This window comes from Macrosteles quadrilineatus, unplaced genomic scaffold, assembly GCF_028750875.1.
Source record: "Macrosteles quadrilineatus isolate MER2022 unplaced genomic scaffold, UCM_ALF_1.0 Scaffold_2__2_contigs__length_208266976, whole genome shotgun sequence".
Lineage (NCBI taxonomy): Eukaryota > Metazoa > Arthropoda > Insecta > Hemiptera > Cicadellidae > Macrosteles > Macrosteles quadrilineatus.
Window position 1 is genome coordinate 145,794,838 of NW_026542595.1, and position 11,277 is coordinate 145,806,114.

At 36.7% G+C, this 11,277-nt stretch overlaps 1 protein-coding gene across 1 annotated transcript; it reads left to right on the top strand.

Annotated features, from left to right (window-relative positions):
- The first annotated feature begins 3,517 nt into the window (after positions 1–3,517).
- On the top strand, positions 3,518–4,442 carry LOC128985592 (uncharacterized). The gene has a single exon (XM_054405213.1). The coding sequence runs from the start codon at positions 3,523–3,525 to the stop codon at positions 4,420–4,422; it is 900 nt and encodes a 299-aa protein (XP_054261188.1). The 5' UTR covers positions 3,518–3,522; the 3' UTR covers positions 4,423–4,442.
- Positions 4,443–11,277: the final 6,835 nt, after the last annotated feature.

The following is an 11,277-nucleotide window of genomic DNA, read 5'->3' on the forward strand; positions in this document are numbered from 1 at the left end:
CACGTTACGCAAGAGCGTGTTTACATCACTTAGGTAAATTATGCAACTCGCTTCCGCTCGTTGCACAACATTCACCTGCGTGATGTAAAAACGCTCTTACTACACTTGTAAGGTAAATAGCTATTACTCCATTGTCTTTAAATATGTTGTTAAGATCATAGGTGTACAATTTGTATTCTGGATTTATCTACTGCAGTGGTTTCAATGTATACCTGTTGAGATAAGCAAGTGTAAGTATTACGTATGCACATGACATATCAGATAAACATCTTCAGTTTCTACCATTTACGCCCAATATTACGTCCTGGGTTGGCTTTCATTCTTTTGACATTAGGAGACCCAAATAGCCAAAACTCAAGATCGTGAGGTGGTCCAAGTAAATGCCTCAAATTTTCACAGTTTTGTCCAATAATTGTTTTTAAATTGGTCAAAAGTCGAACTGGGGAGGTCCGGGAATTGTTCGCAGCTTTGATTGGCTCATTTCGATCAGCGGAAGTGATTCCAAAATCTCAAGAGATGCCCGTCACTTATCACCTGAAGAGGCCTGAGCCCCCACAGGCGCTTGGTGCTTCACCAAACACGTGGTTCTAAATGTTCTCTAAACTTGTAAAAAATTTATTTTCCTACAGTTACCTAACAATGTACATGTTCTCTCACTGATTTGAGAAAGCAAAGTGGCCAATTCACTCATCAGTGAGACAATGTTACTGTTAACATTGTCTCACTCTAATTACTTTGTCTCACTCCAGATTTGCAACGTGAAGGCACGAAATAGTGAGCGCGTAACATGCAGGCAACGTCGTATGCGCGCGAAATACGTTGGCAGCACTGGCTGTAAATCAGCTGGTCAGCTGTTGTACTGTTGTATTTGTCACTTCACATTACATGTTATATTAAAAGTTCACTTCTGTGTAAAAATAGGTTATGTTTCTTCACCAATTTATTTGTTTTATGGTAACTGTAGGAAAGGTATAATGTGCAACTCGAGTTCAAAGTACAATTGCCTCACTCGAGAAACCATTCCTCCGTGAGTAAGGATTTCTCTCGAGTGAGTCAATTGCTCACTTTTCTCACTAGTTGCACAAATAACTATTTCGAACCCACAGTAGTAATAGTTGAACCAAACATACTTAAGATTAAAACAACAGCTATACATATCATTTTCATATGTGCTTTAGTTACACATTGGCAATTTTACTGGTTTTCCTAGGGAACGGTCCAAACCCTGGTCTTCTTAGTATAAAGTCGACCATTGGTTACAGAGCATCATACATTGGTAGCCCAATGACAAATGACTTCTAGTTCCAGAATTGGCTTGGAATCGAACCAGCGACTTTCAGATTTGGTAATAATAAAATTGTGCAGTACTCCTAAAACACATTTTCCAGTTTTCATCAATGCATTTGCCAACTGATCACGTTGAACACGAACTACCTAAACAATGTGTCAGCTTACTATGAATAGATTTCAAGACGCCCACGTTTAAAATACAAACTCCAATCCACCTGATGCATTTAGATTTATAACACTGTGACGAATTCCCATTTCATATTTCTAAACCTCAACTCTTGGGCTATTAACAATATTAATCCAATTAAAAACCATTTTGGGTCTATAGATCTGGATCGATCTGTTTTTCTAATGATCCGCCCATCGAATCAAAGCGTAGCGAGATTTGATCAAATGATCGATATCATCTCAATCAATCAGGCGGCGCGGTTCTCGCACAATAGCCTGCAGTTGTGGGAAACCGGGTTTTTACTTTTGCTTTTATAATCGGACAAATCTATTTGAGCTCCGCCACACACGGAGAAGATTGTCGCCGAAAATCATTAAAGCGTGTCGCGAAATGGCGGATTAGAAGGGGTGCAATCTTGTAGAATTGCTTGAACCCTCCCGGCGAAAAAGGTTTTTTACCGTTTGCGAGCCGTCTGCTGTGTGAGTATCAAAACTATTGCTGAAGACAAGGTTGGTTTATTACTCCAAATACTTTGTGACAGATTTCTCTTAATTAATAGGTATTTGTTACATTGAACTGCTTTGATTCGTTCTGACCACAGCACAGTTTGCATACTATTAAGTTTTTTTCTGTAGATCTTAAGTTTAACAAAAGGTTTTCCAAATTTAAAAGCATTATCAAGCAGACGTTAACATGGTATATACATTATATACATTATATGGTATATACATTATATACATTAAAACTATTATAAATACCCCCGCCGCAGCAACCCTGCAGACTAAGCGAATTTCCATTTGCCTAATTTTATTTACACTAAAATGCCTCCTTAAAAATATCACATTTATTCCCTATTTAAATAGAATTAGTTTTTAACGAGTACTTAGGTTTGCTGCAGCAGGGAGGGTAAAAAAGTGTTTTTTGTTGTAAAATGTTTAGTAAGAAATATTTTTTTTATTTTTTTCTATCCGGTCACTAGTCACGGGGGACAGGATATTAAATTGTCCGGCATTTTTTTTCTGTGTTAAAAACCAACGATAACTTGGCAATTCCAAAGTATTTTATAGGGGGTTGTTTGTAGGGAATAACAAACAAGTCCTGACATGTTTAAGTCCCAATGTGTGTTTGGTGCTCTGATGATTGAAATTCGCTGAGTCATAAAGTCTAAAATTCTCTTTAGTTCAGTAATAATAGCAATAAATATATAGCCTTAGGAATATGGGGAAGATAATAATATTGTTAAAAATCTTAGGCCCCCTTCGTGGGTGTTGGTGATTGACATCCTCTTACGAAGAATTGGTCGTCGAACCAAAACAGTTACTGTCTATTAGTACTGATGATAGCAATATAATTTCGCCAAAATGCTTCTCCTGTAAAGGATACAACAAGATCGACCCACCAACAGGATCGGACACAGGTAATTTAACCTTTTGTTGATTGTCACACCGATCCGAAACAACAACAAACAACAAAAATTAAATTGAAATTATGTTGTAAAGCAATTAAACCCACTTAACTAACAATATTTATCATAAACTTCCCTATTCTAGTTCCTAAACTACACCATAAAACGTCCCCGCGGGTGATGAGGACCCAAGACCCCAGGTGGTGGTCAACTGATGACAGGACCCGTGGCGACGACGGCCATCAACAGTCCGTACTACCGATAAAGCCGCTCCTTCTTTGAAAATGGCTCCCTTTAAGTTGTAATGTCTATTCTTCCACTAAAGGATGGTAAAGATCGTTCCAAAGAGTGTATTCTTGCTGTAGGTGAATAAAATACACACTTTGAAACGGTTTTTGAAATCGATGTTTTATTTGCAAATCGTTCATTTATCAAAGAGACGAATCAAAGAGATTTTTTTAAGGAGATTAACCCACAAACTAGTATATGTAACGCGACTATCATTCAAAGCAACGAGGCGTGGCGATGGATTACACCGGTATGGGATCAGGAAGCGCCTGCATTGCATTGACCAACATACGGAGTTATGTGACTGAAGATGTATAAAACCCACCAGACTCCAGGTACCAGACACACTCGTCTGTAGACATCAGCGGAGATGAAGCGTCTTCTAGTCTTGTTGTTGGTGACTGCTGTCTTCGCGGAGGAGAAGAAGGTCGAAGACAAGAAAGAAGAGAAGAAACATGACAAGAGAGGAATAGAAGACTTCGGTGGACACGAGTTCAGTGTTGGAGACTTGGGTGGTCATGATTTTGGAGGTCATGGTTTTGGGGGACATGACTTTGGGGGCCATGACTTCGGGGGCCATGACTTCAGCGACCATCACCACCACGAGGTGAAGACCATCACGATAGAGAAGGAGGTGAAGGTGCCGTACCCGGTCCACGTGGAGAAGAAGGTACCTTACCCTGTCAAGGTGCACGTCGAGAGGCCGGTCCCCTACCCTGTGGAGAAACCTTACCCTGTGACTGTGGAGAAAAAAGTGCCTTACCCGGTCAAGGAGTACATCCCTAAGCCTTACCCAGTCGAGAAGAAGATTCCTTATCCCGTCAAGGTGCCAGTTGAGAAGCCAGTCCCCTACCCTGTGGAGAAGCCTTACCCCGTCTACGTAGAGAAGAAGGTGCCATACCCTGTAGAGAAACACATCCCTTACCCGGTCAAGGTGCATGTCCCCCGGCCTGTCCCCTATCACGTTCCTGTTGTCAAACACGTGCCTTACCCCGTCGAGAAGAAAGTTCCTTATCCCGTCAAGGTGCCAGTTGAGAAGCCAGTCCCCTACCCTGTGGAGAAGCCTTACCCCGTCTACGTAGAGAAGAAGGTTCCCTACCCGGTGGAGAAGGAGGTGCCGTATCCAGTCAAGGTTCCGGTTCACATCCCGGTCCATGTCCACGAGCATCATGAACACGAGGAACATCACTTCGGAGAACATAATTTTGAAGGTCACCAGGAGGAACATGAACATCACTTCGGGGAAGATCTCCATAGTCATGGGTTCTAATTTTGTTAACCCATTCTATAAAAATGAACATATTGATAAGTCTAGTGATTTATTTGCCAGGAAATAAATCGTATAGGCTACAGTTCTTTTTGTTGTACATTATACTTTTGTTACATAGTTTGTATCATAAATGTAAATCACTGTACAAATAAACATTCGCTTATAAAATCGATATGCATTTTTTTACACAGCCTTACGTTTAAGTAGTAATACTTTTGAAACGATTTAAAAAATACTCGATCTTTCCAGGATTTGAACATTGTTAAACACACACGTTTTAAAGTTTTCTCTGACATCTTTGTACAGTCAAAGAACAAAAGATTTGGTCACTCATGGCTGTTGTTTTGTTTAAAATACACTGGAACCTCGATAACAAGACTCTCATGAGGATTATTGAATAGTACTTGTTATTAAGATTAACTTCTTATCGAGGTTTGCAATAACATGTGATTAGGGCTCAATAAGCTCAAGATAATTTGAAAATGACACTTGTTATCAAGGGTGGTTTGTTATTGAGGGTCTTGTTAGCAAACTCCACTGTACTACACTTCCCATCAAAAAATTGAAAAACTATGATATCTTCAAGGGGGTTTTTCACCACTTGGTTTAGCTCACGTTTACTAACCTACCTCTAAGAGGAAACATAAGTTGGGGTAATGAGTGGTGGTGACAAGGATGGGTTATTTACTGCTAGGCTTGTTTGTCCTTTGGCCGTTTCCGTCGGTTGATTGAATTTAAGTTATTGCAGTTCTTTTGGGCAAACAGTGATCGCGTGAGAGGCCCACCCAGCTTGGGTGATTTGTCCACATAAAAACATTGTTCCTCGCGCCGTCGCCGCCCACATAACAAGATGTGTCTTCCCACAGTAGCGATTTAGGGGTTGGAGAAAGTACGGAGAGTTTGCAGATAGGATATTTATTTGTTTTGTGTATGTTCTTGTGGAAGGGAGGTAACAATAGAAAGTACAGTTGTTTCAGGGACAGATCTTGTTGGTACAAAAGGTTTTACAAAAAAAGGAGCTTTACTTTCAAAAACGAGATCTGGTTGTTTAAAAGTATGTTTGGTTTGTTATTTATTATCTTAAAGACAGTTTGGTTTGAGAACAACAGGTATACAAACGAATTTAGCAAATACAAATGTCCAGTGGATATTCGCCGTTTTGGTGTCATGTGTTTTTACGTTGTTTTGATGTACGCTCGTTAAATGTTATAAAAAAAGGATTAGTAAATCATGTATTAGGCCCTAATATACGAGTATTATTCCCGTGGTATTTGCTTATCATAATCTTTTACTAGAATATTTTTAGCCAAGTGGACAAATATTTTGTTACTATATGTACGCTTCTTTAATACCGTATGAAGGGGTTGATCTTCTACAAATCGAATGCTACATACTACAGAGTATGATTTTTCAAAACGAAGACGCATGGTGTATTTCTTAGTAGATTGTAAAACTCATTCATTGATGTAATACCCGACAGTTTAACAATCGTTTTTGTTGCCATGACCACAATAGTTAGAAGAACAATGACCTCATACTTATATTAGTTTTACTTCTAATTTAGCCCTACTATTAGTACTATTGTAGAACAACAATATAACTATGGTTAACAATATACTAGTTACAACTTGCTATTTTTGTTACATAGCATAAACAAATCCCAAACCACTGTACAAATGAACATCTACTTCATTGAACTCATTGCATTTTTAAAGATTTTAGCTCTCGTGTGAAACTGAATCCAAAACAAAGTTTTAATTTCAAATTAGAGGTCAAAAATAAAATATGTGCTCATAATCAAAATGTTTGCTTTACAGCATCAAAAATCAACAATAACACAATCTATAAGAGTCGTTTCCCCCGTTTAAGAAATTTATATAATTTAAAACTACTAATTGTATTTCCTATTGTGTGCCTAATTTTTATTTCTTTGGTGTTGATTCCGTTTGATCCTGCCGCTGAAGAGAAGGGTTGTTGTTGGATTGTTTATCTTATCTAGGCTGTTTAAAGCGCACTACCCTAATTGGGGGCTGAGCACCTACAAGGGTAGGATGGTCAGTCGGGATCAGAGGGACGATGGTATCTCCTGTAATAACACATCCTCCAGCATAATTACTATTGAGGTATCAGTTGTGTTTACCGTTTACTAATTGGGTGTGAAAAGCTTCGTGATCATCAACACCTAACATTCCATCTAGGGAAGTTTGTTTGGGTAGTATTACAAATGGGCCTGAGAAAGTATGAATGTAGGTAAAGTAGACATCTCTCTACGGGCCCTACTATTGATTAGTATACTCCTTTTTTCATATAATATATCACCATCTTGGATTGTGTTGTTGTTTGAAGACGATTTTAAGGTTAGTTCTGTTCAGTTTATGTTGTGTGTGATCATACATATGTAATGCTATGTTTCCTAAATGCTCGAGGCCTGTGATTTGTTAAATGATTACTGTGCATTTTTTTGTAGATTGCAATGTAATGCAATAGGAATACCCAGGATTAGAATTAAGTTACTTGGAACTTGTATTATTTTGTGTCCAGATTCAGGTCAATTCTTAATAATAAATAAATATTATTGAATATCCGCTTTGATTTATATTCTCATTCTCGTCTACAGTAAAAGATGTTTCTTCTGGAACTGTAGCATTACTTCAGGCTAGACATAGAGGGCTGAGGCATTAACACATATATAAAATCCAAGGGCAGTCTAGACCTATATTCTGGGGGGGGGGTCACCAGGGGCCTGGGAGATATGGAATACCACCCCCCCCCCCAGCAAAGGAGTGGGGTTATAAAATATTTGGGGGGGTCATGCCTCCCCCTAGGTGTCGTGCCAGAAGCGACCGTGCCAGAAGCGACCCGTGCCGGAAGCGACCCACCAATTTTCTACCGTGCCGCTAGCGACCCAAGAATTTGGAGCGGGAGGCGAGATATGAACTATCGCCGATTCAACTTATATTCTTAACAAAAACTAAACCGAATTAAAAACCATGAATGCGATTTGCTGTCACATTAAATACATAACAAAATACTCCCGCCGTATAATTCATACCAGTATACATTTACCAACACATATCCATAAATAAAATAAGCAAACTATAACTGTTTGTAGACTCCAGGTGCATTTATTTTTGGCCTATTTATTTTTTATTCGTTATTGTAGGTATGTGTGTGTGAAAGTTTATGGACATTAGTAAACAATGATAAGTATTTCTTTTCCAACTGTAATGTTTTGACAATGGCGTATACAAACCGACAGCCGAAACATGTAAACAGCCTACTATTTGAGCTGTTTGTCGGATTATAAGGTATGTAAACCTATTTAGCACATTGAATATAACAGCTCAGGAGCTAGAATGGAAATAAATTAAAACCAAATTACTTAAGTTACCAATTACATATTTTTTACGAATGGTGTTTTTGCTCTCTCGGGGCATCAACACGAAAAATGAAATCGGTCCCGGGTCTAGGTCTTTCAATGAGACCTACGGTAGTAGCTTATTCCCTATATGGAAAAGAGTATACTAGCACAACTAAATAAAGAATATTTTGAGGTTTCTAGTCATAGTGACAGCTTACAACCCCTGATGTTGTTGACCTGCTATCACTAAAAATTACTAAGAAGTCTCTTCTAATTCAAGGGGGATATTTTAAACGTAATGAAATAAGAAAAAAAAATTAAATGAAAACAAGCTGTTGCAATTTTACTTTGCAACTGACAGGACTTTGAAGAAAGAGTCCAAGTATCTATTTCAAATCCTAATCCAAACATAATATATTAACAATTGTTAACGCGTTTACTTCATTAAATTCTACGAAGCCACTATCTCCAAACAGGCTAGTAGCAAACATCAAAAGTTTGACGATTCGAATGGTTTCTGCTTTTTTTAATTTTGTCTGGATTTTATTAGTCCAAGTTGCACTAACTATCCAAATAATTAAACTGTCTTCCAGTTATTTTGTATAGCCTATCTTTATTTTTTATTTTAGTTATTCTTTTTTTTCTTTCAACCAAATTATTACCAATTAACTTTCATCTCATGTTTTATAAATATCTATTTTTTTATATTTATAATGTTTATTTACTGATAAAGTAAATTTCTCACGCACGGGCAGTAGCCTATGTGAGAGGGATTTCATATTTAATGACTATGACAGTATATTATTACATAACTATGGCATAACGATAAAATTTGTACTGACAAAGTACCTATTGTAACATAGTATTTTACATACTGAAATAAACATTATTTTTTTATTTTTAGCGGATATTCCTATAGGGAAGTAGCTATTAACGTAGGTGGCACGGTAAGACCTAGGCCCGGGACTGATTTACTTTTTCATTTCGATGTCCCCAGAGGCTAAAAAACACAATTCGTTCAAATTTTAATATATCCGTTCTATATATGTCCGCAAACGCGATAACTTGAGTAATTTTTGTCCAATTTTGGTTTAAACGTGTAAGGCGGGATAGACTGGAATGAGTTCGCGAACCAGAATGATGGGACCATGGGAGTTTGGTTTTATGCGGTAAAAAGTGGTTTTTCTCATTTTTGACCCTCAAAACACAACATTACCCAATTTCTCTCTAAATCTTTTTAAATAGCTAAAAAAAAAGAAAAATGATATAGTATATCAAAGTGTCTTTGTACGGTTATTGGTAACGGAGAAAATTAAAAAAATTGTATATTTAAAACTTCCATGTTATTCTTGTGGAGAATATTGTAAAATGATGTAATTTGCTTGTTTATGCATATATTTTGATCAAACTTGGCATGTTTATTTATTTTATACTAAGCTATTTTATATTTTACTAAAAAAATACACTTTATTAGTTTCCTTGTAGCAGCAAACCTAGATACTCATTAAAACTAATGTTATTTAAATAGATTTAATTGAAAATCAATTCAGACAAATGGAAATTCGTTTAGTCACAGCAGGTTTGCTGCGGCGGGGGTATATTTGATAAACTACCTCCATGTGAAGTTTTATTTAGATCTTTTGAATGGTTCCCGTGCGATTAAGTAGTATACAAACAAACACACATCCACCATCTCATATTTACATATTTAGATAATAAATTGAAAAATAAAGAAAAGGTAAGGTAATTGATTATATTGGCTCTTATAAAATTATAAAAATTCAAGAAAAACTGTTTGATTAAGTTACCACACATAGCTTGAGCCTATGCTAGCAGCTGGAAACTAGAGATGCTAAAATAGCTCTTTAGGTGAATATTGGGCTCTTCCACATATTACTATAACAAGAATAGGATTTGTTTATAAGCCATTAACACCGATTTGAACAAAACATTGTAAAATCCATTATCAAACAATGGGTCGCTAGTGGCACTCACGCTACTACCAGGGTCGCTTCTGGCACGATATTTGCTGGGTCGCTTCTGGCACGGTCGCTTCCGGCACGTAATCCTCCCCCTAGGACCACCCTTGATAAAATCCATTGGTGAATAGTGACTGACCTTTGAAATCTAAGTCCCAAGCTTAGCACAAGACCAGCTCACTCCCCCACTGTGGAACATGTAAGAGTTCTGTTTCCTATTAAAGTCTACATTTTTTTTTACTTTTTGAATTTTTTCTACAAAATATAACATTCTAATTGAAGAATAATGATTGTCCTGATTAAAACCTTTCTTCAAAAAAGTAATGACTGTTCTTGAAGTAATAATTGAAGTTTTACCTAAGTCCAATCTTCAAGTCAGAAGTTTAAATTTGCCAAGGTCAATTATAAGACTTCAGTTCATCCCTAATAATTAAGTTGTATACAGGATTCCCAAAAATTCCAGGAACTGCAGCCCAGGTAACAAAAAAAGCTTGAGAAAGGTTTGTCACAAACCTTTTTTGTCAAACCTTTAAACTTGCTACAAGTGTATAACGGCAAGCTTGTACACTTGGGGCAAGCTTGTAGCAAACCTCCTAGTTCCCATCAGACAAGCTTGCCACAGGCCTTCTGATTAAACTTGTCACAGGCCTTCTATACAAACTTGTCAAAGGCCTTCTGATTAAACTTGCCACATGCCTTCTGGTTAAACTAGCCACACACCTTATGTTTAAACTTGACACAAACCTTCTGTTCAAACTTGTCACAGGCCTTCTGTTTAAACTTATCACAGGCCTTTTATTAGAACTTAGAAACTGTAACAGATATATTTTGTTCCATAAAACAAATTAATAAATCATTGAAAATATAGCTCAGATAAAAATGAAGCACATTATGTTTATGTTTCATAGTAATGTATGTAAAATAAATTAAATTTTGTTTGGCCAACAAAACTTTTTACTTTGCCAGATAGAGAATGATAGGTTTTAAAAATAGACTTGGGACTGTAGGCTAATTAGAGATAAATGTGTTGGATCCTGATTGAAAATAAAAGTAACTAATTACTAACTAAAAGCCAAAATAAAGCACTGAGCAATAAATAAATATGTTTTATGACAACTGTTCATTTCATGGTAGAATACAATCATTTTAAGAAATGTAGGCTATGGGTTTCAAAAAGGTATTTTACTTAAAAATTATTTTTGTCAAATGCCTACAAACTAACCGTAAGATAGCTTTGTAAGGTAAAGTAGGGCAATATCAGACTTGTTATCAGAAGTCTAATGTGCCCTAAATACAGCTTTCAGAACTAAATCAGTAGTTTAATTTTTACTCAAAGCAAATTTAATATAAATGCCTCTAATAGAAAAACTTGAATGTTATTAGAGCAAATGCTAAACAGAGCTAACTCCTCGGTTGAATTTAAATTGACTCCATATAGGCCTAATAGACCTAACACAGTACTGTATTAGTTACATAGCTTTACTAAGCTGTAATGACAAAAAATGAAACAAATTT